Raw genomic sequence first — 23,678 nt, 5'->3', positions numbered from 1 at the left:
CTCTCCCAAACCCTGCGTGTGCAGGTGTGGGCGTGCCGGGCGCTGTGTTCTTGCCCCTTACCGGCGCTGTCTTCCGTGCGGGGAAACAGAGGCAGGCTTGCCGGGCCTTCCTTTTTTGAATGTTGTTGGCAGACGAAGCGCAAGCCTTTCCTCAGGACCGCCTGCGACTTCCGAGTGGTTGGGGATGAGGAGCGACTTCTCCTCCCTTCCGGAGCACGCGGCGCCCGGGACCCGCGCCCACTCCGGTCTGTCTTCTGGTTCTCACTCCACTAGTGTGCTGTAGAACTAGGGTCTCAAGGATAGCGGCCTGAGGGGCCCAGGGCGCTCTTGATGACCCTGGCCTCCTCGCTGCCATTATCCCTGCTTACACTCCCCCTGCAAAGCCCACGCACGGAGCCCGCATAGCCGTCTCCCGGGCATCTAGTGGAAACTAGATTCCCACCCAGGCGTAGAAATTGAGCCCTCTCCCCGCTTCTTGGAAACCGCATTACTGAACTGGCTTCACGTGCACATGTAGACTACCCCGCATCTGACGCATAGCACCACGCTTGGCACGCTTTATAGAACGTGCTTCGTGTCACAAGCAATCCAGAAGGCAGCCTGGCGAGCGCAGGGTTTTCCTTAGCTCCCGGGACTGGGCCCTATCCGCCCCTCCGGTTGGGGTCGCCGCAGCCAGCCCGCCGCCCCTCTGAGAGGTTGCTCCGGGAACTTGCGTGGGTTTACGTCCTCCTCGCTCCCTCTGCGTACAGGCAAGCGAACAAGGCCTGAGACCTTTGCTGCGCGCCGGGCACGCGTAAGCTCAGCCGCCAATGTATCTTTTATTCTCGCCTTTAAAACACTCCTCTCCACCTACCCCCCCCTCCCCCGCCCCCAGGGAAAAGCGAGGCCTTCACTCAGTCAAGTATTCGTTAAGTGCCTTCCCCTACCCCTGGCCAAAGGCCTGCAAACTTTTCAGTAGCTCTAAGCTGCGGCCCAGACGGTGCAAGAGGGTTCTGGGAGAGTGGGCGGGGCGTTAGGTGGGTGGGGCCCGCGTGCTCCGGAAGTCTCCCCGCCCTGGAGGCTTTGGTGCCGGCTAGGTGAGCCGAGTCTGGGCCTAGAGTCTTGGGGTGGGGTGCCTTTCGGTTCCCGCACGGGGCTTCGGCCTTGCAGCGTTGTTGTTCTGACGGTCTGGTCTCGGTTCGTGGCGTTTGTACCCAGCTTTCCCTGACAGGCGGGCAGCGCCGGCCGTTTCCCACTATTTATTGTCGTGCCGCTCGAATCGAGAAGGGACTTCAGCGCTGAAGTCCTCACCTCTCTCCGCCTCACCCCGCAGAGCTTTATTCTGAGACTGCCGAGGAGTCGCCAGAGAGTTCTGGAAAGAGGGCTTGTCCTGGGGCATTGCACTAGCGCCCCGAAAGCAAATACTCCGGGGAAAAGAAACTCTTGTTTCTTGAAGTTTTCGCTAACGTACTTAAAATTATTTTCCCGACTCTTTTTGGTTTCTGGAGTCGCAGAGAAAAGACTGTCTTAAAATGTTAAAGTTCGGGGCTGCTCTCATTTCATCTCGGAGGGTACATCTTTCCTTTTCCTTTGGCCCAGAAAGCAAATGGGGTCGTCAGGCTCCCGAGGCGACACTCTTCTAAAACGGTGTAGGGATCTGATCACCGCCCCGGGTCCCCACACGCCCTCCTGGTGCCGGCGGGGTGCGTGCGCCTCGACCCAGGAGCCCCGGGCGCCTTCGGGCCTCGCGGCCCTGGCCCAGGGGGAGCGCTCGGCGGATGTCGCCGCGCCTCAGACGCTGCAGTGCGGGAGCGACACCCCTACACCCGCCTTAGATGGTGGGGGCAGGCGCGACCTTGGCGTGAACGGTTGCTGGTTTCCAGAGTTCTAGAATACGAAGGACCAGGCAGCCGCGTCTGTACGGGGCTGGCGGGGTTGCAAGCCGTTTTAGGTCCCGTTTGCTCCGAAAAGCTTCGGCCGCCGAGATCCTCAGGCAGCCTGATGCCACAATGGTGTGGGACGAGACTCCAGGATCTTCTTTCTGCTTAGCCGCGTCCCCCGCCGGTCAGGCGCAAGTTCAATCACTCGTTGGTCGCATGGTCTCTGTCCTCTGTCTTGAGCCCCGGAGGGTGACTTCGGGGATCCATGGGGGTGTATAGGAGGCTCTCGCAAATGTGGCAGACCGGGGCATCATTGTTACCTCAAGAAATGGATTGCTGGTTTCCCCTCTAGAAACAAATGCCTCACTGGACATTTGTTCCCCCCTTTCAATGTGAAGCTCGCCAATGAGTGATGCTGAGAGGCATGGACAGGGTGAGAGCTGAAAAATTCTTGAGTGGGTAGAGGGAGTTCGTTTTCCTGCTTTAAAAGGGCTTTCTAGAAAATAAAAACATAAAAAGGCTTTCTACATGCCCCAGTCTTCAGTGTCACCGTGGTCGAGGTTTAAGCAGCAGTATAAGAACCTTGACTTCCCCCTCCCTAAGAATCCAGCAAAGCAGAAAATTTCTTGATGTATTTATACATCCGGGACAATATGAAACTGTCCTTTTGATTAAGTGTTGCTTGCGGTGAGGGGCAGCTTCCAATCGGGACATCTTCAGTTTCTGAGCAGGGGCACTGCGTTCTTAACTTTTAGATATACACACAACCCGTGAGATTGTGTGCGCGCCAAGAGAAAGAGAACCACATATGCACACTTGTCTTACAGCCTTTGACCCTTTAATACCTATCACAGCTTTACCCAGTTAATTGTGGTTTGAACACATGCGTACGCGCCCGCGCGCGCACACATACACACACACACACACACACACACACACACACACACACACACACACACACACACACACAAGCTTTACCCAGTTATTGTGGTTTGAACACGCGCGCGCGCACCCACACCCACCCACCCAGAGCAGGACTGAGTGGATCCAGTCTAGCGAGGTTACACTTACTTGTAACTCTCACTGCTCCCTTTCCAATTTCTTTGATGATTTTTCCCGTAAGTATATAAGCCGCCGGGACTTAGTTATATTAAGCGGCAGGCCTCTCCTCCTAAATGTGATTCGGACCATATGCTTTTTACATTCATCCCCGCTCCGGCTTTTCTTCTCCACACTAACTACTAACACGTTATAGTCACCTTGAAATTTCCTCTGCTATTTTCCAATTAAAAGCTTAATAGCCCTGGAAACGGAGTTCATGTGGTGAAGTTTACCATAGCCCCTTGTTCTGAAAGGCTTTCTGCTGGGATCCCATTATGTGCTTGAATAAACCCTTTCTGCAAACAGAAATGGGACTCGGGGTTGTCAGGTGTTGGGTTACAATAGACTTTGAGGCAGGGGACATTTTACCAACATAAATACAAACCTGTCCCTATAGGGACATGTTGTCAAATACTGGGATATGGAAAACATTCCCATCAAATATGAGAAAAGGATTATTGCGCTATATCAAATGAGTATTTAGGTCTCAGCCTCCATGTGCACTGGAGTGAAACGGAGCCCCGGGGACCAAATAATGCAAGACTGTTTGAGTGGCAAGGGTGACTAGGTGACTGAGGGAGAGTGGGTCGCCTTGTAGTGGAAATGTCCCCCAAACCTGGTGCTGAGCTCTGCGGCTTTCCTTTAAAAAAAAAAGAAAAGAAATCGTTACTCTCAGGTTTCTTATACTCCTGGTTTTGCTGACCATTTATTTGAAGGAAATATGGGAGAAATGTGGCTTTGCAAAATTTGTGGTCTCTGCATTCCCAAGAGATTTAGAGATTTCAGTGCCCCAGATTCAGGGTCATTCTAGGCCTTCTATGTGTCAACTTCCCACCTGCAAGCCCCTGGGCCACGGCGCTGCGGGTGACCCAGGCCTCTAGTCCCGAGAATTTTTGGAAGTTCCTCTCAGTTGTAGTGCCTCGCGAAGTTTGGGAGGAGAGACTGATGACGTGGTGGGAGTTAGGAGTAAGACTAAGGGGTCTGTGCCCTAAGCAGTTTTGGAGGCAAGCCTCCTAAGGTTAGCAGTCTCTTGCTGGGGGTTCCTTTCTGCGCCCCATGAGGTCCGCAGGTCTGAAACGGGGAAGGTGGGGGGCAGCCAAGGGCCTCAAGGGAAAGATACACAATCAGGTTCACTTTTTAACCTCCTCTCCCGGAATCGCCCTTTTAGGCGGAGGGTTGGCTGCTGGAACGCCTGGTGGTACTTGAATTCACAGCACACACATGGACGTTTTCGGGTTGTTTGTTTGCTTCCAAAGCAGTGCAGAATAAAGCTGAGAGGCGCCGACCGGTTGACCATTGCAGCCGACTGGTCTACGCTCCGGATTCGCATTGGATTCATCCAGACCGCCAAGAGATGAATTCAGGGTGTGCTCTCTTAAGTCTGCCAACTGAGAGCTCCGGGATTGCCATCGCCCCTCTTCGCACTGAGCCATTGTGCTACCCTGCGCCGCAGTAACCACTGCTTTTTAGTTTTGTTTTCTCGCATTAGGGGAGCATCTCTGTGCATTTGTGGAAGTATTCTGCTTTAGGCCAAACCTATACACACAGTATCACTTTAAACAGTTTTATGCTGTCATCTTGTGCAAAGGTCCTCTCCCACCCGTACACAAAGACACTGGGGTGGGGGTGGGGAGGCCCCATCCCTTATTCATAACTAGCTTGCTCAGTCCGTGGGCATTTGAATGGGGTGATGCGAGACCTCCGTTTGATCTCTCAAAGACCGTTAGGCAGAACGCAGATCATATGCGGTGACTTTGGGGGCGCTAGCGTGGCCCCTCCATCCGCTCCCTGAAAGTTTAGACCCAGTGCTTAAACACAAACTCCAAAAGAGCACTTGCCGGCTTTTCAGGACAGAGACTTTATTTTTTATTACAACGTGGAGGTGTAGAAAGGTAAACTCTGCGCCACAGAGGGAGGACTATTTTCCCCTTTGAAATAGCTTGCAAAACGGGTCGTCGTCCTTGGACCAGCAGGTTTTCAAAAGCATGTTCTTCTGCAGCGGCAAAAGGGGAAAAACAACAACAACAACAACAACGTTGCAAAAAGAACTCAAGAAAGCCCCCATTTCTCGAACCAGTTCCAATGCCCTACCTCCAACTCCTTCAGCCAGTGGCCGCAGGGCCTGGCTCCCCCCAACTTAAAAGCTCTTCTCGCGCCGGGACCCTAGTGCACCCGCAGCGCTCAGATAGGTTCCGGATATCCCCGAGCCGTGTTTCTGTGGCCAAGTGTGGGAATGAAAGCCGCCTCGGGCCCGGTGCCGCCAAATCGGGCCTGGAGGGAGGGGGGAAAAGAGTTGAAGGGGAACTGCCACCCGCCTCGCCCAGAGGCACCCTCACGCTCATCCGCGCAGGTCCTCCCTTCCCCGCCCCGCGGGCGCTGCCGCGTCCCGAGTGCTGCAGTCCCTCCCGTGCAAGCAGGGGAGGCGCGGGGAGGGTGGAGGAGGGGGCAGTGAGCGCCCCCGTGACAGTGGCCCGGCGGCAGGTAGCAAGGAGAGTGAAGCGCCGGCACTCGAGAGGCGCCGGCAGAAAGGAAGGAGGCGTGGAGTGGAGTGGGGTGGAGAGTGCCTGGAGACCGGGACCCCGGAGGTGGGGGTGGCGGGGGAGGGAGGCGGGGAGAGGGCGGCGGAGGACGTGCCGGCAGGTCTGCGCGCGGGAGCTGCAGACGAGCCGCCTCAGACCTTAACCAGAGCTCTCGCCGGCTCCCGGCAGCCGCCGCCGCGTAGCGGCCGGGGAGGACGTGCCGGCCAAAGGAGCGGCGGGCGGAGACTCGGCCGACTCGGGGTTGGGGAAGCGCCCGCCGGGAGCCGTAAAGACGGCCGCGGCCCCTCCAGCCACTCCGAAGCGCTCGAGGCCGCCTGGACTGCGGGACCGAAGACTCCGAGGACTGCGCCGCCCGGAGGCCGCTTTTGAGAGGGCCTCTCAGCCCCGCCGTCCAGCGGCCCAGTATCGGCTCCCGCCGCCAGCTTGCCAGCTGTGTCGGGAGCCCGGGGCATGAACGGCTACGGCTCCCCCTACCTGTACATGGGCGGCCCGGTGTCGCAGCCGCCGCGGGCGCCCCTGCAGCGCACGCCCAAGTGCGCGCGCTGCCGCAACCACGGCGTGCTGTCCTGGCTCAAGGGCCACAAGCGCTACTGCCGCTTCAAAGACTGCACCTGCGAGAAGTGCATCCTCATCATCGAGCGGCAGCGGGTCATGGCGGCGCAGGTGGCGCTGCGCAGGCAGCAGGCCAACGAGAGCCTCGAGAGCCTCATCCCCGACTCGCTGCGCGCCCTGCCGGGACCCCCGCCGCCGGGAGACGCCGCCGCCGCCCCGCAGCCGCCGCCGACCTCGCAGCAGTCTCAGCCGCCGTCGCGCCCAGCTGCTGAGTTGGCTGCGGCCGCCGCGCTGCGCTGGGCCGCCGAGCCCCCGCCCGGGGCGCTGCAGGCGCCGCTCGCCAAGCCAGGTAAGGGCCGCGGCGGGGCCGGGCCGGGCTGGCGCCTGGGCGGAAACACGTGGAAGCAGCTCTGGAGGCTTTGGCCGGCAGGCCCGAAGGCGAGTGTGGCGGGAGTGGGCTGGGCGCGATCTCCCCCCCTCCCCCAACTTCAGCCAAGCCGGTCCTTATTCCCTCGGCAGAAGCGGCGTTCAGTCTGGACCCGGAGAGGTAGGAGGTAGAACCCAGGTGCCTTCGGGAAAGGCGCCTCGGGCTCGCCAAGTGCCTTCTCTAAGTTTAAGGGGACGGGTAGATAAAGAGGTCGAAACAGGACCAGATTAAAATCCACGCGGGCGCACACACCGCCAGGCTTTCCGACTGTGGGCTTGAGAGGCCTTGCATCTGAAGGTCGGGACGGGAGGACAGAGAAGGAGCCCAGGCCCACGGTTTGGCCTACTCTGGGCGATTTTCTCGGCACCCGGGAACTGGAGCGAACCTGAAGCCTTCCTAGCAGTCTGCTGTGGTCTCCAGCCTTTTGCAGTTTGTTGAAGGAAGCCCTGTTTAGAAGCAATAGTAGAATGGGACCAGAGAGACTCCCAAAACTGTTAGCGGGGACTCAATCTGGTGCACCCAGAGCCAACCAACTCCTTTTGCAGGAGTTCAGGTCCTGGAACACCATTTCGCAGGCAGTCCTCTGCAGTCTGTGGTTTTAAAGAAAGACAAAACCTGACCTACAGTGAGGAAGGCCACGCCTGGAGAGCCCTTTCTCCAGTTCTCCGTGGGCCCGGTCCTCTCCTCTCCTCCTCCCCCTCCTCCTCTCCTGTGCTCTAGAGAGCAAGGGTCTGCCCTGAGTCCTGGAGCTGCGCAGATCCCCCTACTCACCTTTTTTTTCCGGTTCCCTGCTTCAGGCCACCAAAACTTTGCACACCCCACTGGAGCCTTTTCTCCTGGAGACTTACTAGCTTGCGACTGTCCTGCCCAGCCCAAATGCCTCTTTGGTTTTTAACCCCTTGGAATTCAGTGGACAGGTATTTGGTGTTTCCCTTTCACTGGGGCAGATGCGCAAAGGAAAGAAACCCCATCTTCTCAGGGAGAGGGTTGAGAGGTATGCTGGGACTCAGAGGTGGAAGGCCCTCGACTGACCAAAGCCCTCCTGTGGGTGGAACTAATGGTAGAGCTTCTGCCTACCCCTAATTGCCCACCCCCCAAAATGCAATACTTCTGGTTTCTGGAGAGGCTTTCCGGAGCACTAGATTGCTGGGTGGAGCTGGGACATGCCGTTTTTTGGGGGGATAAGCTGGTAGGCCGCCTGGCAGGCTCAGTTCTGCTGCCCTGGTCCTCAGTTATGCTCTGTAGACCCAACCTCTGAGAACATCTTATGTGAAGAGCAGAACTGGGTGTTTAAGGACAGAAGTGAGTTTGCTGAACGTGGATTTTGTCACTTTAATCCGAGGTGGGATATAAGCCTTTCCCTGAGTATGTCCACTCACTTCCTGGTGACTCTCTTTTGTCAGTATGATCGCTTCATGTTTTATAGGTTTGCCACAGGGGAGTCAGAGGGGAGGGGAAAGAACCTTTTTGTTTTTTTCTTTTAAATTAGGGCAGATAACTAGGAGGGTTTTGTCTCAGTTCTCAAAGTTGATCTATGCCAGTGACTCTTCTGAACCTTCCCATTTCCAGTTCCTCTGTCTCCATTTCCCCTGTGACAGTGCAGGCAGCACCCCCATAATAGTGCATTGGGTTCTGGGGTCCCTGTCCAAGAGGGGTTTGGTTTCCTTCACATCCTGTGCTCTTCACACCTGTTCTCTGGGATAGCCAAAGTTCACCGTTTCTAAAGCACCGAGACCAAAAACAGCCCTGGGAGGTGGGCAGTGAGGGAGGCAGAAAGGCGGAGCAGCAGCAGCAATGATACAAGCTTGGGGTGAGGAAGAGCGGGAGGCTGATCGCACCTGGTGCGCTCTCTTTCACCGGGAACCAAGCGTTCTGGGATAGCCTGAGCCTTTCAAATTGAAAACCAGTAATTGCAAAGGAGAATAGGATTTGACCCAAGAAGAGGTCAGAGTGATGGCTTTGGGGGACTAAGCTGTCAGGGACCAGCAGCTCAGTTTCCAGCTGGTCCTGCTGTGTACCTTGCACATATTATTTAGGAAACTTTTGTTTTCTTCTTTCAATTGGTTTGCTCCCATAATTCCATTTAACACCAACAAAAAAGCCAGTCACCAATCTGATGATGATGAGAGAGGGCAGGGAAGGACTAGATAGTTGTTTTCCATTAGGAAGGCAGGTACACAAGTGGATCAGTTCTATGCAATGCTTTATATGGAGAAAACCCATTTGGGATTTAAGTTAGGGAAAACCGCTTGGATGGGACTACTGGTTGCTCTACGTATTTTTTTGCAGGTGTTAGGATGTATTTGTATGTAACATACCATGCATATTGAGAAGCCTGTTAGATATGGTACTGGGCAAGTAGCTCACTACTTAGGGAAGTGAAGCACTATTTGAATTGTAGGTCCACGTGTACAGTAAGTTCACAGACCACTGGTGGGTGGTGGTGGTTTAGTCGCTAAGTCCTGTCTGACTCTTGTGATCCCATGGACTGTAGGCTGCCAGGCTCCTCTGTCCATGGAATTTTCCAGGCAAGAATACTGGAGTGGGTTGCCGTTTCCTTCTCCAGGGGATCTTCTCGACCCAGGGATCTGACCCATGTTTCCTGCACTGCAGGTGGATTCTTTACTGTTGAGCTACCAGGGAAGTCCTCATAGACCATTAGGAATCTGAATATCTGCTGGTCATTTATAGAGATTTGTTTCTGTGGGATTATGGAGATTTTGTTCAGGTACATAGCTGTGGAGACATTGGCTTTTTTTATTGGCTGCAAATGCAGGTGCAGAAACACAGGGTATCTTTCCCCCTGTCCAGAGATCCTTAAGAAAAGAACGTGCCCTGGAGAAGGGAATGTTTGTTGGGCAACTGCTGGAGAAAAAACACCTTGTGCAGCGAGCAACATTAATACCAAAACTCAGCTTTGTAGCTGGAAGAAATTTAGTTCCCAAATTATGCTTCAGATTCTTTAAAGGAACAGGAATTACATTATCTAATGGTGTATCATGTTTAACATCCTTTTAAAAGTGGCAGTGGTTTTAAGGAGAAATTTCATATTCTCAGATTATTACTTTTAGCAATGGATTAGAGCATTTTTTTTCTTTTTTGAGAGTACATTTCCCCTGCTGCTTGAGTATCATCTATGACTGGCCTGGAATTAGTAGATTTTGATGGAACCTCAAATTCTAGTCTAAGCTTCTTTAAAACTACCCTGTTGATTCGTTCGTATCCTCTCCCATTCCCTCTTCATCCTTCTCACTCCCCTCCTCCTTCCCGTCATGAAAATATCTTGGGAACTTGAACATCTTTCAGCTCTTAGTGTATCTGAGTCAGCAGTTTCAACCAGCCAAGCCTGCCTTTCTGGACTGGGCTCCAGAGCTCAGGAAAGTTAAGGGTCATGACCAAGGTGGGAAGCTTAAGTTACATTCCTGTGTGTGGCTCCCTCCCCCCACGTCCTCCTCTTCTTCCTGAAGAATGTCCTGGGTCTCCTTGGGCTGAGAGGGGACAGGTCTGTGGCTATGGACTCTCGCTAGGTTTACATCTGCCATCAAAAGAAATGTGTGAGCAAGTTTTAACATTTCTTGAAGGTAAAGAAATCTAAAGAATCATATTTGATTAGGAAAAAGAGAGCAGGGTTAAGAAAGTAGGATCTTCTTTCCTGTTTATTTCTCCTGAAAAGAAGCGAAACAAGAGACCTGTAGGGAGGGAAGTTGGGAGATTTCGGAAAACTGCCTTTATTTTATCTTACCTCCTGGCCGGCACTTCCTCACATCTTGAAGCTTACTCTGGGCTTTTCAGTTCCAGCTTGATTAGGTCCTGTCTTGTCAGCTTCCTAATTTTAAATTTTACTTTTAATTAAAAAAAAAAAAAGACACACACACACACACACATCTGCACCGATACTGAGTTGTGGGCAGAGTGCTAGTCCAGGCCAGGGTGGGAAATGCTCAACGACCAGGGACTTGAAGCACAGAAGTGGTAGGAGACCTCAAAGTCTTTCCTGAAGGGTACCTAAGAATTTAAAACAGGGTCTGGTTACTTCAGACGTTTTGATTTGGGGCAAGGGGTTTAGTTTTAAGTAATAAAAACCAACCAAACGAAAAGGAAGACGCGAGCCTGACCGGTCTCTTCCAAGCCTGACCCGTGGCCGGCTCCGGGGCAGCTCTCAGCTCTGGTCTTTCCCTCCCGTGCCTGGCCAGTGGCCGCCTTGGGTCCCCGGCCCTTGCGCTGAGCTCGGCCAGTGCGGGTGACTGGTCCGGGACCCGGGGTTGGAGTTGGGACAGTCGGGAGACCCATAGAGGCCATGGCGGCCGTGTTTTGCGGTGGCAGCCGTGTGCCTGTGGCTCCCCTGCGGCTGCCCTGGACCGCTTCCCCTCGGATCCCTGTCCGGTGGGAGGCTGCCTCCTTCCCCAGCTCCTTCTGCAGTGAGCGGTGGGCGCTCAGCCCCACCGGCAGGGCTCAACCGGCGGCCCGCCTGGCCCTCCTCGTTCAGCTTCGCCTAGCCTCTGCTCTCCCGCTCCCCGCTCCCTCCCTGCCGCCTCCCAGCTTCGGCAGAGTGCCAGATTTAGCAAAAAGCCTACAAATACACACACACAAAAATAGGACGTCAAACACTGCACAGGGCAAACTTCTAAAACATGCTTTGTTGTTTTTCCTAAGTGCAGATTCCACTGGGCATCCTGCGGACGATTTTATCTGGCAGCTCCAGCCTGGGAGGCGGACCAAGCCCCATTGCCCTCCTGGCGCCCCTCGAGGTGGGCGTAGCTCTGGCTAGTCTCCCAGCCCCTTTCTCCCGGGGGAGCCCAAACTGCCCCCAGAGGTTCAGAGAGGCGCTGATGTCCATCTTATGGGTCAGAGCACCGGGCGTAGGGAACTCGGGGTGGGGGGGGGGCGGGGGGAGAGGGGGCGAGGGGGGCGTTTTCCACATCTCAGAATCAGCGTTTCCCTGCCACCCAGGACAGAACCTCTCCCCCAACACAGCACGCCCCTCTGGGTTATAAATCTGGCGGATAGTCCTGTTCTCGACTTACACAACCAACTTTTCTTTTCCCTGATGGATGAACTCCCGAGTTTAAAAGATTACAGTAATCACAAGAGGACAGTGTAAATCGAATCTGATAGCAATAACTTTCGGGGAAGGTCAGGCTCAAGTGAAATGTTACCAAGCAACAGGCATTTTGTTTGCAAAATACAATCAAAGAGCATTGATGAGAAATTCTTCACTGCAGCCAGTCAGCACTTTCAGCTAACAGCTTTACAGAGGGAAAGGGAGTAAGTCTTCATAAATCAACGTGCCTGGAGGACTCCGAGCCCCTTTCTGGGAAATGTTGCACAGAGTCCAGTGAAAACCTACTTGCCTGCCTGCCTCCCCTTTCTCTCTTCCTTTTCTCCTTAGATTGGCTTTTGAACCTGTTGTGGCTCCTCAGCCATTAGTCACTCAGGTCCTGGACCCTATGTCTCGTGTCATATGGCTCTGATGGCAGGTTGGGCCTTGCATTGGGGTTTGCATGGCCTCTCCTGGCAGAGGTTGGAGTAGTGGAATGCTGGCCATTGCAGGCCCATCACCTTGGGATCGTGTCACATAGCATCCAAGAATCCCATGTGGCTTTAGGGAGTCACCCTCTTGTTTGAGCCCTGCAAATCACTGTCCTCTGAAGAAACTGAGGGGAAACTGAACCATAACTAGGCAGGCTTTATTTTTAATTTTTTATATCTTATTATACAGTTAAACAACTATAAGAAAATCAACACAATCAACTGCTGAATAACAATATTATGGAAAACTTAACATTCAGATCATTGGTTTTCTAACAAATCTCTAATCTCTTTTGATGCCAATGACTAGGCAGACATAAATTTTATGAAGCTGAGATCTGTTCTGCCCCACCACCCTGTAATTATTACTTGTTTTAGTTCAGTATATGTTCTCCTCATAGCCATTATATGACTGTTTTCAACAACATTCCCTCCCATGAATACAGCAGTCTGCCCAGCTGCTGGCCTTTGGGTTACCTGCTGTGTTTCAATGTAAATACGACTCATTGCATAGGTAACTTGGAAATTTTGCAAAATGTTCATTAGTAAAGAGTAAGCCTCTCAGTCTTCACAAGATAAATGCTTTGATCATCTCTGTATAATCTTGGCTAGCACAGTGCAAGGGCACATGGTGAAAAGACTTAAAACTTGTTAAATAGACAACTGAATAAGTAGCTAGCTGCATTTTTATAAGTACCAAACATACTTGTATATTTTTAGATAATTTCCCTCCTGCTTCTTGAAAAATATTCCTTTTAGAGTCCAGAAAGAGGTCAGAAGATTGGAAGTCATTTTTGTGTGAGTGTTCATTTTCTGTCCTTAAAGTCTTGTAGCTTCTTATGGCACACATATATTTTTGAAGTTGGTAGCACTGTTTTCCAGAGAAAAAAAATTCCTTCTTAATTGAGTATCTACTTTCAAAAAACATCTTTACCCTTGTGAAGAGTTTATTTCAGGGATAGCTGTGTTTCTGCATCATGAAAAATACGAAATTGAAGTGTGAACATCTAGAAGATTTTTAAATGTCTAGATGTTTAGCTTTAGAAATAGCAAATTATATCACTTTCAATAACTGGTTTGCAATAGCAGATGAGTGATTTCTTTCTGCTTTTAGTCTAGCTGTTTTTGGTGCCTGTATATTAGGAGTAAAAATATTATCAATTGAAATATATTCTTACTCTTTAATGTTCTAGGAATTAGGGTGTCAGTTTCAAGAAGAAAGAGGTTAAAACATTTGGAGAGCATTTCGTTTTTCATTTTGCTACTTGGCAGTTTCACATTTCTATATCTCCAAAAGTCTTTGTATTTTAAACCAACAGGAGCATTTATAAAGTTCATTTAGGAAAAAAAATATCTAGAGATATAAAGAAACACCTGTTATTAAATTATACTTTATCACTGGGCCCAAGATTCACCCTCTGTAATTACTTGTGAAAGTCTGCATTTATGACAGAATAATTTACAATGCTTGCAGTTTAGGTATAACAATACAACCAGCACTTGACACCATGAACTTGCAGGGATCATATATTCTGCCCTGTAGGCATTATTGCTGGGTAAGGAGTTATTCTTGGTATAAGGTGAGAGGCTAGTCTTCCCTGGCCCAGTTTTGAGACCCCAGCATCCCTGGATGTTGACTGGGATTCTGTTTATCCAGCACCCCTTAGCAGGACTTTACATGGTGCTCAGGTGTGTGGACAGCATAGGTGTGTTCCACTCACGGCTTCCTTCAGCAGCTTCTATCTTCCCATTGGATATGGTGTAAACTGGGCTGAACTTGGTTGGTTGGAATGTTCTGAATTTGTAAGTCTGATTCCTTTGACGTCACGTTAGATTTTCTCACTTTTTGGCCATAGCCAGCATACCTCTAGGAGAGGTTGATCAGCCCAGAAATCTGCAGAGAGAGAGAGAGAGTGTGGACAGATTAGTACAATCCCACATCACTCTCTGAGAGGTGGCCACAAGTGCTTGCTGCACTGGGATGTCACAGTGGCAGCTACAAAAGGGCAGGAGGAAATGCGGAAGAGACTTGACGCAGCCCAGTGCTTCATGACCGCTGGACGCGCTGCCAACCAGAGAAGAGTCTACTGTGGCCTGCTCTGCAGATCGGGAAGATGGGTTCCAAAATAAAAGTTTGTATTGTCTGATTTACAATCCTGCCATCCAGTATCCAGTGGTTTGGAACAGTACATCCTTTACCATCTTGAAAAAACTACTACATTTTCTTAATGGTAGATATGGCAGATTAGCCAGAACATTAATTCCTTAGTTCTCCTTTGGCTAAACTTGCCCTTTGAACCACTTCTTCTGTAGTCTGAAGCATTCTGTGGAAGAATGAACTTGGTGATAGACCTAGAGACATTTTCCTTAAATGTCTTCAGTGTCTGTAACTGATCCAGGATGGGGGAAAAGTTACCTTTTAAAATGGGAAGTTAGGTTCACACACTGCTTTTGAAAGTATGCTTTTGAAAATATCTAAATATCAAAATTAGAGCTTTAAAAAATTTTTGTTGTTACCCTTTCTTTTCTAGAAGAGCCAGCTGTTTCTTGCTTTAAAACAATCTCACCATCCCTATATTGCTGTGACGCTGTGTATCATATTTCTTTCACTTTTTCATTGTAGTAAAATACACACAACATAAATTTCACTATTTTAACCCATTTTAGGGATACAATATAGTGACATTAAACACATTCATAATGTTGTGCAGACCTTACCACTTTCCATTTTCAGAACTTTTTATCATCCCTTAATGAAACTCAATACCTATTAGACAATACATCTCTGTTACTCCCTCCCGCAGTCCCTGACAACACTCTTTTCCTTTCTGTCGCTATGAGTTTGCCTGTTCTAGGTATGTTATATAAATGGTATCATAGATCGGTTTTCCTTTTGTGTCTGTCTTATTTTACTTAGCATGTATTCATGGTTCATCCACATTGTAGCATATGTGAGAATTTCATTTTTGAGGCTGAATACTATTTGATTATATGTATAGACCACATTTTGTTTATCCGTTCATCCATCATTGATGGATGTTGGGTTTATTCCAACATTTGTCACTTGTGGATAATGCTGCTGTGAACGTTTGTGTTCCGTGTGTGCATATTTCCCACTTAGCAGTTTTTCCCTGGCTGTGTTTGCTTTCTCCCCGCACACACATCTCATCTCCCTAACTTGGTAATAAATTCCACAAGTTAGGGGCCAGTCTTATATCTGATGATGTTTTCTGCCCTTGATGTCTTGCAGGATACAGTGATAAAAGTACTTGATGCTGATAATAATAGATAATGAAAGTTAAATAAGAAAACTGTTTAGAGAATCACAGTGTTTAAAGCCTTACTTGATGTCCATATTTCCCCCGGGAGAGTATTTGACTTGTTTTCCTAAGCTCCAGTGAGCAGAGGCCAAGATCCGGTTGTGCATTGAGTTCAGTGCTGAGTTAACATACTGTCACTGTCTGCTCATTGTCAAGTGTTTAATGACAGAGTAACACCGAGAGGTAGGTGTAGGGTCATGTGTCAGGAAATTTAGACAGGTCTGCCTGCTTGCAGTATGAGCCTGTGGAAGCTCTTCTGTTGCTGTTTTTCTCATTGGGATCAAGGACGACTACCACATTAACCCAGGAGATGAATATTGGGTCACCAATCCTAGGATGCTGCTGAAGAGGATATGTCATATTTCTCTTGCGAAAAGGTCTCTTGTGCATATCCCGAAATTGTTATAGAAAGCAAAAATGGCTTCATGCGTGTTGGCTGAAGATGGTCCCCACACTGACAGCTGATATTTTGTATTGGAAAAAGAAGCAGTTTAAATGCAAATTTGGGATAGGTATGAATTTGTATCAGATTTACAGTCAAAAGTTTCACCGATATAGTTTAAGGATATTTTTTTGAAGTATTTATGCTTAGAACACATTTATTGGTTTGTAAAGAATCAAAGTTTTTTCTTGCAATTATAATTAAGGTATATCCCATATTAGAAAAAAGCTTACAAATGGGTCTTTGTTAAAGGCTTTTAAAATAAACAACAACAAATAGGAGGAGATGGATTTTAGATGCTGCTTTGATGAAATTTCACCAGCTGGCTCTCTACACCTCGTCAGGTGTGCCCAGGGAGGAGGCGACAATGAGGCTATTCAGGCAGGGGCAGTGGAAAACACAGGCCAACCGGTTGTTTACAACCTGACAACTGGGTCATTAATAATTTCCATCTTCAGATCAGTTACGTTGGCTCTGAGTAGACACAGCCAGTACATGGTTTAAGAAAGATAAAAATCTGCTTGTATATAAATTGTTAATAAAGAATATGCTCCTTTATTATAAAGGTCTCTTAGAACCTACTTCTGCAACCAAACCAGTCTTGCTTACGTCTTCCTTTCTGCCTCTTTAGCACAGTAATACTAACCCTCTTCAGGGGGTGAGTGATGTCTTAGACCAAAGTGTTAGATTTACAACTGGTTTACTGGTTTACTTCACAGCAAAGCTCTGGTTTATTTGGGAAGCTTTGTTTCTCTCTCTCTCTCTCTTTTAAAAATATAATTCAGGAAGGTATCTTGAAGTCCATCCTATACGCTTCTTACACCCCAGGTCCTGGAGTTATGGACGCACTGTTTCGTTGATGGGTCTTCCTCCAGTTTCGTAAGCCTTCTCCAGGCATCTCTTTCTCCGTGTCTGCAGCCTGTCCCACACCCAGGTTTCACAGCTGGTGTTGCTTGCCCTCTGGTGCGGGTTATCGGCAACCAAGTCTTCTGGGATCTTGAGTGGCCTTTTAAGAGAGGTTTCCACATATGGAGGCTTCTTTCACTCTGGCAATCATATTGACTTGTTATTCTACATGGTATCCTGATGAAACGTTCTGATATAACACAGAATCTGCCTAGGGAAAATGGTTTTAAAATATTAAAATTTCCCTTGGGTGTATGGGTCGTGCACCAGCTGTTGCAGCTGTTGATGTCCTTTGGTGGCACCAGACCCCTCATTTGGAGAAAAGGAGCTAGAAAACAAGCCCAAGCTCATTTTTCTGTTCATCCTTGGGTAGTGTTTATCCTCAGTCTGATCCGCATTTAGACTGTTACTGCTAGATAGCCACATCGTCTGTGGTCATAGTTCTCTCTGCACCGTTTTGTGTTGAAGGCAAGCTTTCCTGCACAGCCCATTCTGAGAAATCACTCTGATATCTAGATCCTTATTTACAGGGTTTGTTCGTTTTTTGCCATTTGCTAATGACATAGATTTTCTGGCTTGCAGTATGTTATAACCCACAGAGAAGCAGTTCCCCTTGCAAAAAGGACAGGTAGGGCCCTCTCCTGAGCACATGTGTTCTTTGCATACCAGGAGAGGATTCAACCAGCTGTTCTCTGCTTTTCAGATTTGACAGAAGAACGACTTGGGGATGGCAGCACCGCTGACAATGCTGAGACTTTCAGCGACAAAGACACGGACCAGAGGAGCTCCCCAGATGTGGCCAAAAGTAAGGGCTGCTTCACACCTGAGAGCCCCGAGATCGTGTCAGTGGACGAAGCGGGGTTTGCGGTCCAGAAGAACGGGGCCAGCTCAGAGAGCCGGCCCGACAGCCCCAAGTACCCCGGGGAGCAGAGCCACCTCCTGATCGAGGGCCCCTCAGGGACCGTGTCTCTGCCCTTCAGCTTGAAAGCCAACAGACCGCCCCTAGAAGTGTTGAAAAAGATATTCCCCCACCAGAAGCCCGCGGTGCTGGAGTTGATCCTCAAGGGCTGTGGGGGTGACCTGGTGAGCGCTGTGGAGGTCCTGCTCTCCAGCCGCTCGTCCTCCTCGGCCGCCGACCGGACTTCTGCTGGGGAGCCCGAGGGCCTGGTGCTGCCCTCCAACGGGCACCTCTTCGAGCACACCTTGAGCTCCTACCCCCTCTCCTCGTCCAAGTGGTCTGTGGGGTCGGCCTTCAGAGTCCCCGACACGCTGAGGTTTTCTGCCGACTCCACCAACGTGGTCCCCAACCCCCTGGCTGTGCCCCTGCAGCACCCGTTTCCCCAGCCGCCCCGGTACCCTCTGATGCTGAGGAATACTCTGGCGAGAAACCAGTCGAGCCCGTTTTTGCCCAACGATGTCACCCTGTGGAACACCATGACGCTGCAGCAGCAGTACCAGCTGCGGTCCCAGTACGTCAGCCCTTTCCCCACTAACTCCACCAGCGTCTTCAGAAGCTCGCCCGTCCTCCCCGCCCGCACCCCCGAAGACCCTCGGATCGCTATCCCCGATGACGGGTGTCCCATGGTGTCAAAGCAGTCCATTTACACCGAGGACGACTATGACGAGAGGTCTGACTCCTCAGACTCCCGAATACTCAACTCGTCATCTTAAAGCGCCGCCCGATGGGGGTGACCAGGTGACATTTTCTGTGCATTTGAACCCTGCGCCCTCCCCTTACGGAGAGGCCACGTCCTGTGTATACCTTCTCCTGCCATATGACAAAGTAACCCTGCTTGATTCTAGACCTTAGCAATAAAAAACATAACTTATTTAATTTCTTGCACTTCACTGGAAAATGCCAAATAGCTCTGCTCTGTGGCTTTAGTGCTGAATGTTGGTTGTAAAAGAGAGTCTGATGCTAAGAATGGTCTGGGGAAAGCCTGGGCCCATGGAAGATGTCTTTGGGGACATAAAGCTGAAGGTCGGCCCCACCCCTAGACTCAACCTGGAATCTTCAGTAATGTAGCGTACTTGAATACAGTTCTGTAAAAGAGGATTGCTCAGGATAATGAAACCTAAAGAAGTGGTTTGGTTGCAAACGGACTATAAACAGGGGCCTCATATTCCTATGCTAAAAATCCTTGCATTTTAAAGAGAGACTGCACTTAATAGAGTGAACTACTCACACGCTTATTTAAGCTTGGACAGTTTTCAGAGACAGACTCCATTAAGAATTATTCTTTTCACATGGCTGAATCAAAACATGTGTAATGTCAATGTAAACCCAATCACAGCTGTGAACTGCATGAAATATATTGTGAAATGAACACAAGATTAAGCTTTGTCAGGTTAATGTAGCATGCTAAGGACTCTAGAAAAAAATAAACTAAGGAGATGATCTTGGTTTATGTCATTTCTGCCTATGAAAGAGGATCTCTAAAAATAGAAACGATTAAAAAGCTACTTACTAGTGCATGGATCAAGGTTTAAGTTAAACCTGACACTGCTTGAGAAATACGAATGGCAAAGCTTTGAGGCTGTATTCAGAAAGACAGAATTGATTGTTCAAGAAGAGAGTTAATTCAGTTCCTCCATCCATTCGTTTCTTCAACAGATACTTACTGAGTGCCTACTCTGTGTAAGAGGATGCTCTTTGTATATTACTGTCCAGGTTATCCGCCCATGAGTCCAAGAAAGCAGGGATTATATAATGGAGAATCTCATTAAAAACAAAGTAAAAATGAAACAGCCTACAGTGAGGAAAGTAAGCAAAGTGCTTAGCCTGGTTGCTGACATAGAGAAAGTACTCAGTAAAGGAGAGCAGTTACTCCTGTTAGGTTCAGGTTATACTCCTATTTGCAGCCAGGATTGTAGAAGTGAATTCCCTCATTCTCACCAGAAAAGATGCCATTCCTGTTTGGCAGATAGCCACAACAAAACGTTGGAAACCAGGACTTTCCCCCTTCATTTAAAAAGCATTTGGGTGGTGCTGTACTTTGTCAGATACTTTTATAAGTGAGTTTTTAAACAGTAATATACAGTGGTGCCCACACCAGCCACTTCTTAACTGTGTATTTTCTTCAGAGTGCTGGAGAGGAAAGGTTAGACAATAAACTTGTGAATGTGGAAGAGAAAGAAAATAAGAAAATAAACGAAAGCCGCTACATGACAAGGGTGCAGAGAGAGAGCTCCCTGCACAAGAATAAGTCTTGAAGGGATCTTCAGTCTTGGAGGGAGAAGGGCAAACCCTCTTGGCCTGAGGTGCTTCCTCAGTGAGGAACAGGAGCTAATGTCACCTGCCCACCGTCCTTGAATGGGTCCCAGGAGAAAAAAAGATACTTAAAATCTCGTTTTTATTTCTGTTGGGCACCTTGGGAATGAGAAATCATTGAGAAAAACTCCTTATATTAGTTGGACTAATACGTATTTAATTGACATGATTTCGTACCAGGGTGTTTCGAAGTAAGTGTGATTTGTTGTTAGGGTTATATTTATTTTTTTATTTGGAGGATTATTGCCTTATAAAATTGTGTTGGTTTAGGCTGTACACAACACCCCTTCCTCTTGAGCCTCCCCCCCCCTCCTATCCCACCTCTCTAGGTTAAGGTAATATTGAAATATTAGTATTTACATAAATGAAGGAAGTGAAGGATAGAGAGGAGAATAATATAACCCCTGATTCTAAAAACATGTGTCCAGGACATTTTATATGGTAGTGATGGGCTAATGTTTGAGCCTACCTAACACAATTGGATATTCAGAGGTATCTTCATCTCAAAAGTTTATCTACATTTATCTAACAAGTAAGTGATCACAAATCCCATATGAGGTGATAGTACTATAAAATCTGTCACATCTTTAGGTTGAGTGACCTGGGTTGAGCAAAACTTGGCTTAAGATACCATATCCTGACAATTTGATTTTGCCCACAGATTATCAGAGTCCTTGCGTTCTTTTTCCAGTGGCCAGCAATATGGAATTAACTATAAGGCAGCTCATTCCTGGGCTACTACAGGTATGTTTGATCCTCAGCATAATCTTCGGAAGCAAGAAATAACTTACTTTGGCGTGGTAAGTGTAGTCAGGGGTCAGAGGGGGAAATCGATGGTAAAGATCCTGTGCCCTGCTTCCTGTGTTCAGTTCTGCTTCTCCTGCAGTTCTGATAGCTAAGGCCCCTCTGGTAAAAGTGGCAAAACCTTTTAGATTCCAGCTCAGCTCTGAGACCTTCCTGCCATGATGGCGTGTAGAATCAAGGGAAATGAACACTCTTCTGCTCATGCTGTTGCTGCTGCTGCTAAGTCACTTCAGTCGTGTCCGACTCTGCTCGACCCCATAGACGGCAGCCCACCAGGCTCCCCCGTCCCTGGGATTCTGCAGGCAAGAACACTGGAGTGGGTTGCCATTTCCTTCTCCAATGCATGAAAGTGAAAAGTGAAAGTGAAGTCGCTCAGTCGTGTCCGACTCCTAGCGACCCCGTGGACTGCAGCCTACCAGGCTCCTCCGTCCATGGGATTTTCCAGGCAAGAGTACTGGAGTGGGTTGCTTCTGCTCATGGGTACTCAGTTAATCCTTCACAGAAAAATCAACATCTGGATGAAAAGTGAAAAACAGCATCATTCAACTCCTAGTTAAATCCCATCATCACACAGACGAAATATCTGGGTACTTGGCTGTACACTTTCGGTTGAATCAGGCCAGGCTTATAGAGAGTTATCTCATATTGACCACAGTGCCTCTCCTGCTAATGAGGACCTGCTGGTCTTAGGGTAAATGCTTTGTTCAGCTGTGATGTGAGGGTGGGTGAGTTGTCATGGTGTCCTGCGCAGTTAGTCTCAGAGTGTGGTGCAGGCACCCAGTGCTTGATTTCTAGTTTAGATTCCTGGGCTCCACTTGCTGAGTTCACAACCCCTGTGGCCTGAGCTCCTGCATTTTTACCATCCTCTCCAGGGAATTCTTAAACTCGCTGGGATTTGAGAACCACCTCACTCTGCATCACATCCTTGGGTTCCTTTCTTAGACCTATGTCAAGTAATAGCAAAAGAGCTAAGGGATGTGAACTCTGGTGGTGGGGATTTCGAAACCCTCTTCCACTCCTCCCTACTTTCCTACGCAAGAGTAAACTTCACTGTGCATGCATGCAGTCTTCTTTAGCTCATACCCTAGAGATAGTTCAAGTTAACTTCAGGGTCAGTGTTAATGATTAGATTGAGTGCACCTTTGGGGTCAGAAATGCCTGTTTCTGGAAATTTCCATTACTAAAGAAACAGATACTAGCATAAACATGCTACCCTTTCCCCTAAGGTGAATTTTGCCAATTTTTAAGTTGTTCCATGATTCCTGGCTTAATAGTGACACCTAGAAATAGGTTTTTCCCTGGAGCTTTGAGTTCTAATAAATATTCATAAACCTTCCCCAGCTTTTTTGAGGTATAATGAACATGTAGCATCATTTAAGTTGTACAATGTGATGATTTGACATATGTATCTGTTGCAAAATGATTACCATAATAAGATCAGTGAACACATCCATCACTTAATTACTTTTTTGTGGTGAGAATATTTAAAATCTGTTCCCTTAGCAACCTTCAAGTATACAATACAGTATTGCTTACTGTAATTACCATGCCATACATCAGATCCCCAGAATGTACTCATCTTATAATTGGAAGTTTGTACACTTAGATTGACATCTCCTATTTCCCTCACCCTCAGCCCCTGGTGACTGCAAGCTTACTCTTATTTCTATGTGTGTGTGCTCAGTCTCTTAGTCGTATCTGACACTGCGTCCCTGTGGACTATAGCCCACCACGCTCCTCTGTCCATGGAATTTTCTGGGCAAGAATACTGGAGTGGGGTGCCACTTCCTACTCCAGGGGATCTTCCCAATTCATCAATCAAACCCTAGTCTCCTGTATTGGCAGGCGAATTCTTTATCACTAGTGCGACCTGGGGAGCCCCCTATTTCTATAAGTGGCTTTTTTAAGATTCCATGTACAAGTAAGATCATATAGTACTTGTCTGTTTGTGACTGGCTTATTTCACTTAGGGTGTACCTTTTTTTTTTTTTTATCAATTCATCCATGGGTGGAGACAAGTTGTTTCCATATCTTGTGAATAATACTGCTGGATTACATAGAGTGCAGATTACCTCTGAGACAGTGTTTTCATTGCCTTCAGATAGATTCCCAGAAGTGGAATTTGTTGGAGAAGACTCTTGAGAGTCCCTTGGACTGCAAGGAGATCCAACCAGTCCATCCTAAAGGAGATCAGTCCTGGGTGTTCACGGGAAGGACTGATGTTGAAGCTGAAACTCCAATACTTTGGCCATCTGATATGAAGAGCTGACTCATTTGAAAAGATCCTGATGCTGGGAAAGATTGAGGGCAGGAGGAGAAGGGGATGACAGAGGATGAGATGGCTGGATGGCATCACTGACTCGATGGACGTGGGTTTGGGTGGACTCCAGGAGTTGGTGATGGACAGGGAGGCCTGGCGTGCTGTGGTTCTTGGGGTTGCAAAGAGTTGGACACGACTGAGCGACTGAACTGAGTGTAGTTCTATTTTAAGTTTTTGAAAGTGCATGAGTATACCTGTGGTGGATTCATTTTGATATTTGGCAAAACTAATACAATTATGTAAAGTTTAAAAAAATAAATAAAAAGCTAATGTAAAAATCACACACACACACACACACAAAAGAATGTGCATGAGGGCTCCCTTTTCTCCACATCCTCACCAGCACTTATCTCCTGTCTTTTTGGTAATAGCCATTCTAACAGGTATGAGGTAATATCTCACTATGGGAAAAAAAAAAAATCTCACTATGGTGAAATACCAATGCTTTTTTTTTTTTTCTGTTTCTTGTTTTTATTTATTTTTTGTACTTTTAAGAAGCAACATTTCACTTGATTTTATTCTTCTGTCCATGGTTAACATTAGTTACAGGTGATAATATAATCTGAGTATAAAACATTAGATTTTTCAAAAGAGATTTTGCTCTTAA

The 23,678-nt window shown here is 48.4% G+C and overlaps 1 protein-coding gene across 1 annotated transcript; it reads left to right on the top strand.

Annotated features, from left to right (window-relative positions):
- Positions 1–5,636: 5,636 nt before the first annotated feature.
- On the top strand, positions 5,637–19,072 carry DMRT3 (doublesex and mab-3 related transcription factor 3). The gene is made up of 2 exons (XM_027549389.1): positions 5,637–6,401; positions 17,380–19,072. The coding sequence occupies exons 1-2, from the start codon at positions 5,951–5,953 to the stop codon at positions 18,345–18,347; spliced, it is 1,419 nt and encodes a 472-aa protein (XP_027405190.1). The 5' UTR covers positions 5,637–5,950; the 3' UTR covers positions 18,348–19,072.
- Positions 19,073–23,678: the final 4,606 nt, after the last annotated feature.

The sequence above is a fragment of the Bos indicus x Bos taurus genome, chromosome 8, assembly GCF_003369695.1.
Source record: "Bos indicus x Bos taurus breed Angus x Brahman F1 hybrid chromosome 8, Bos_hybrid_MaternalHap_v2.0, whole genome shotgun sequence".
In the NCBI taxonomy this organism is placed as follows: domain Eukaryota; kingdom Metazoa; phylum Chordata; class Mammalia; order Artiodactyla; family Bovidae; genus Bos; species Bos indicus x Bos taurus.
This window is presented reverse-complemented; position numbering and strand designations above follow the sequence as displayed.

Coding starts and splice junctions, on each gene's coding strand:
- DMRT3 (XM_027549389.1), top strand. CDS start 5,951: ATGAACGGCTACGGCTCCCCCTACCTGTACATGGGCGGCCCGGTGTCG. Junction 6,402..17,379: donor GGCGCCGCTCGCCAAGCCAG/GTAAGGGCCGCG, acceptor TCTGCTTTTCAG/ATTTGACAGAAGAACGACTT.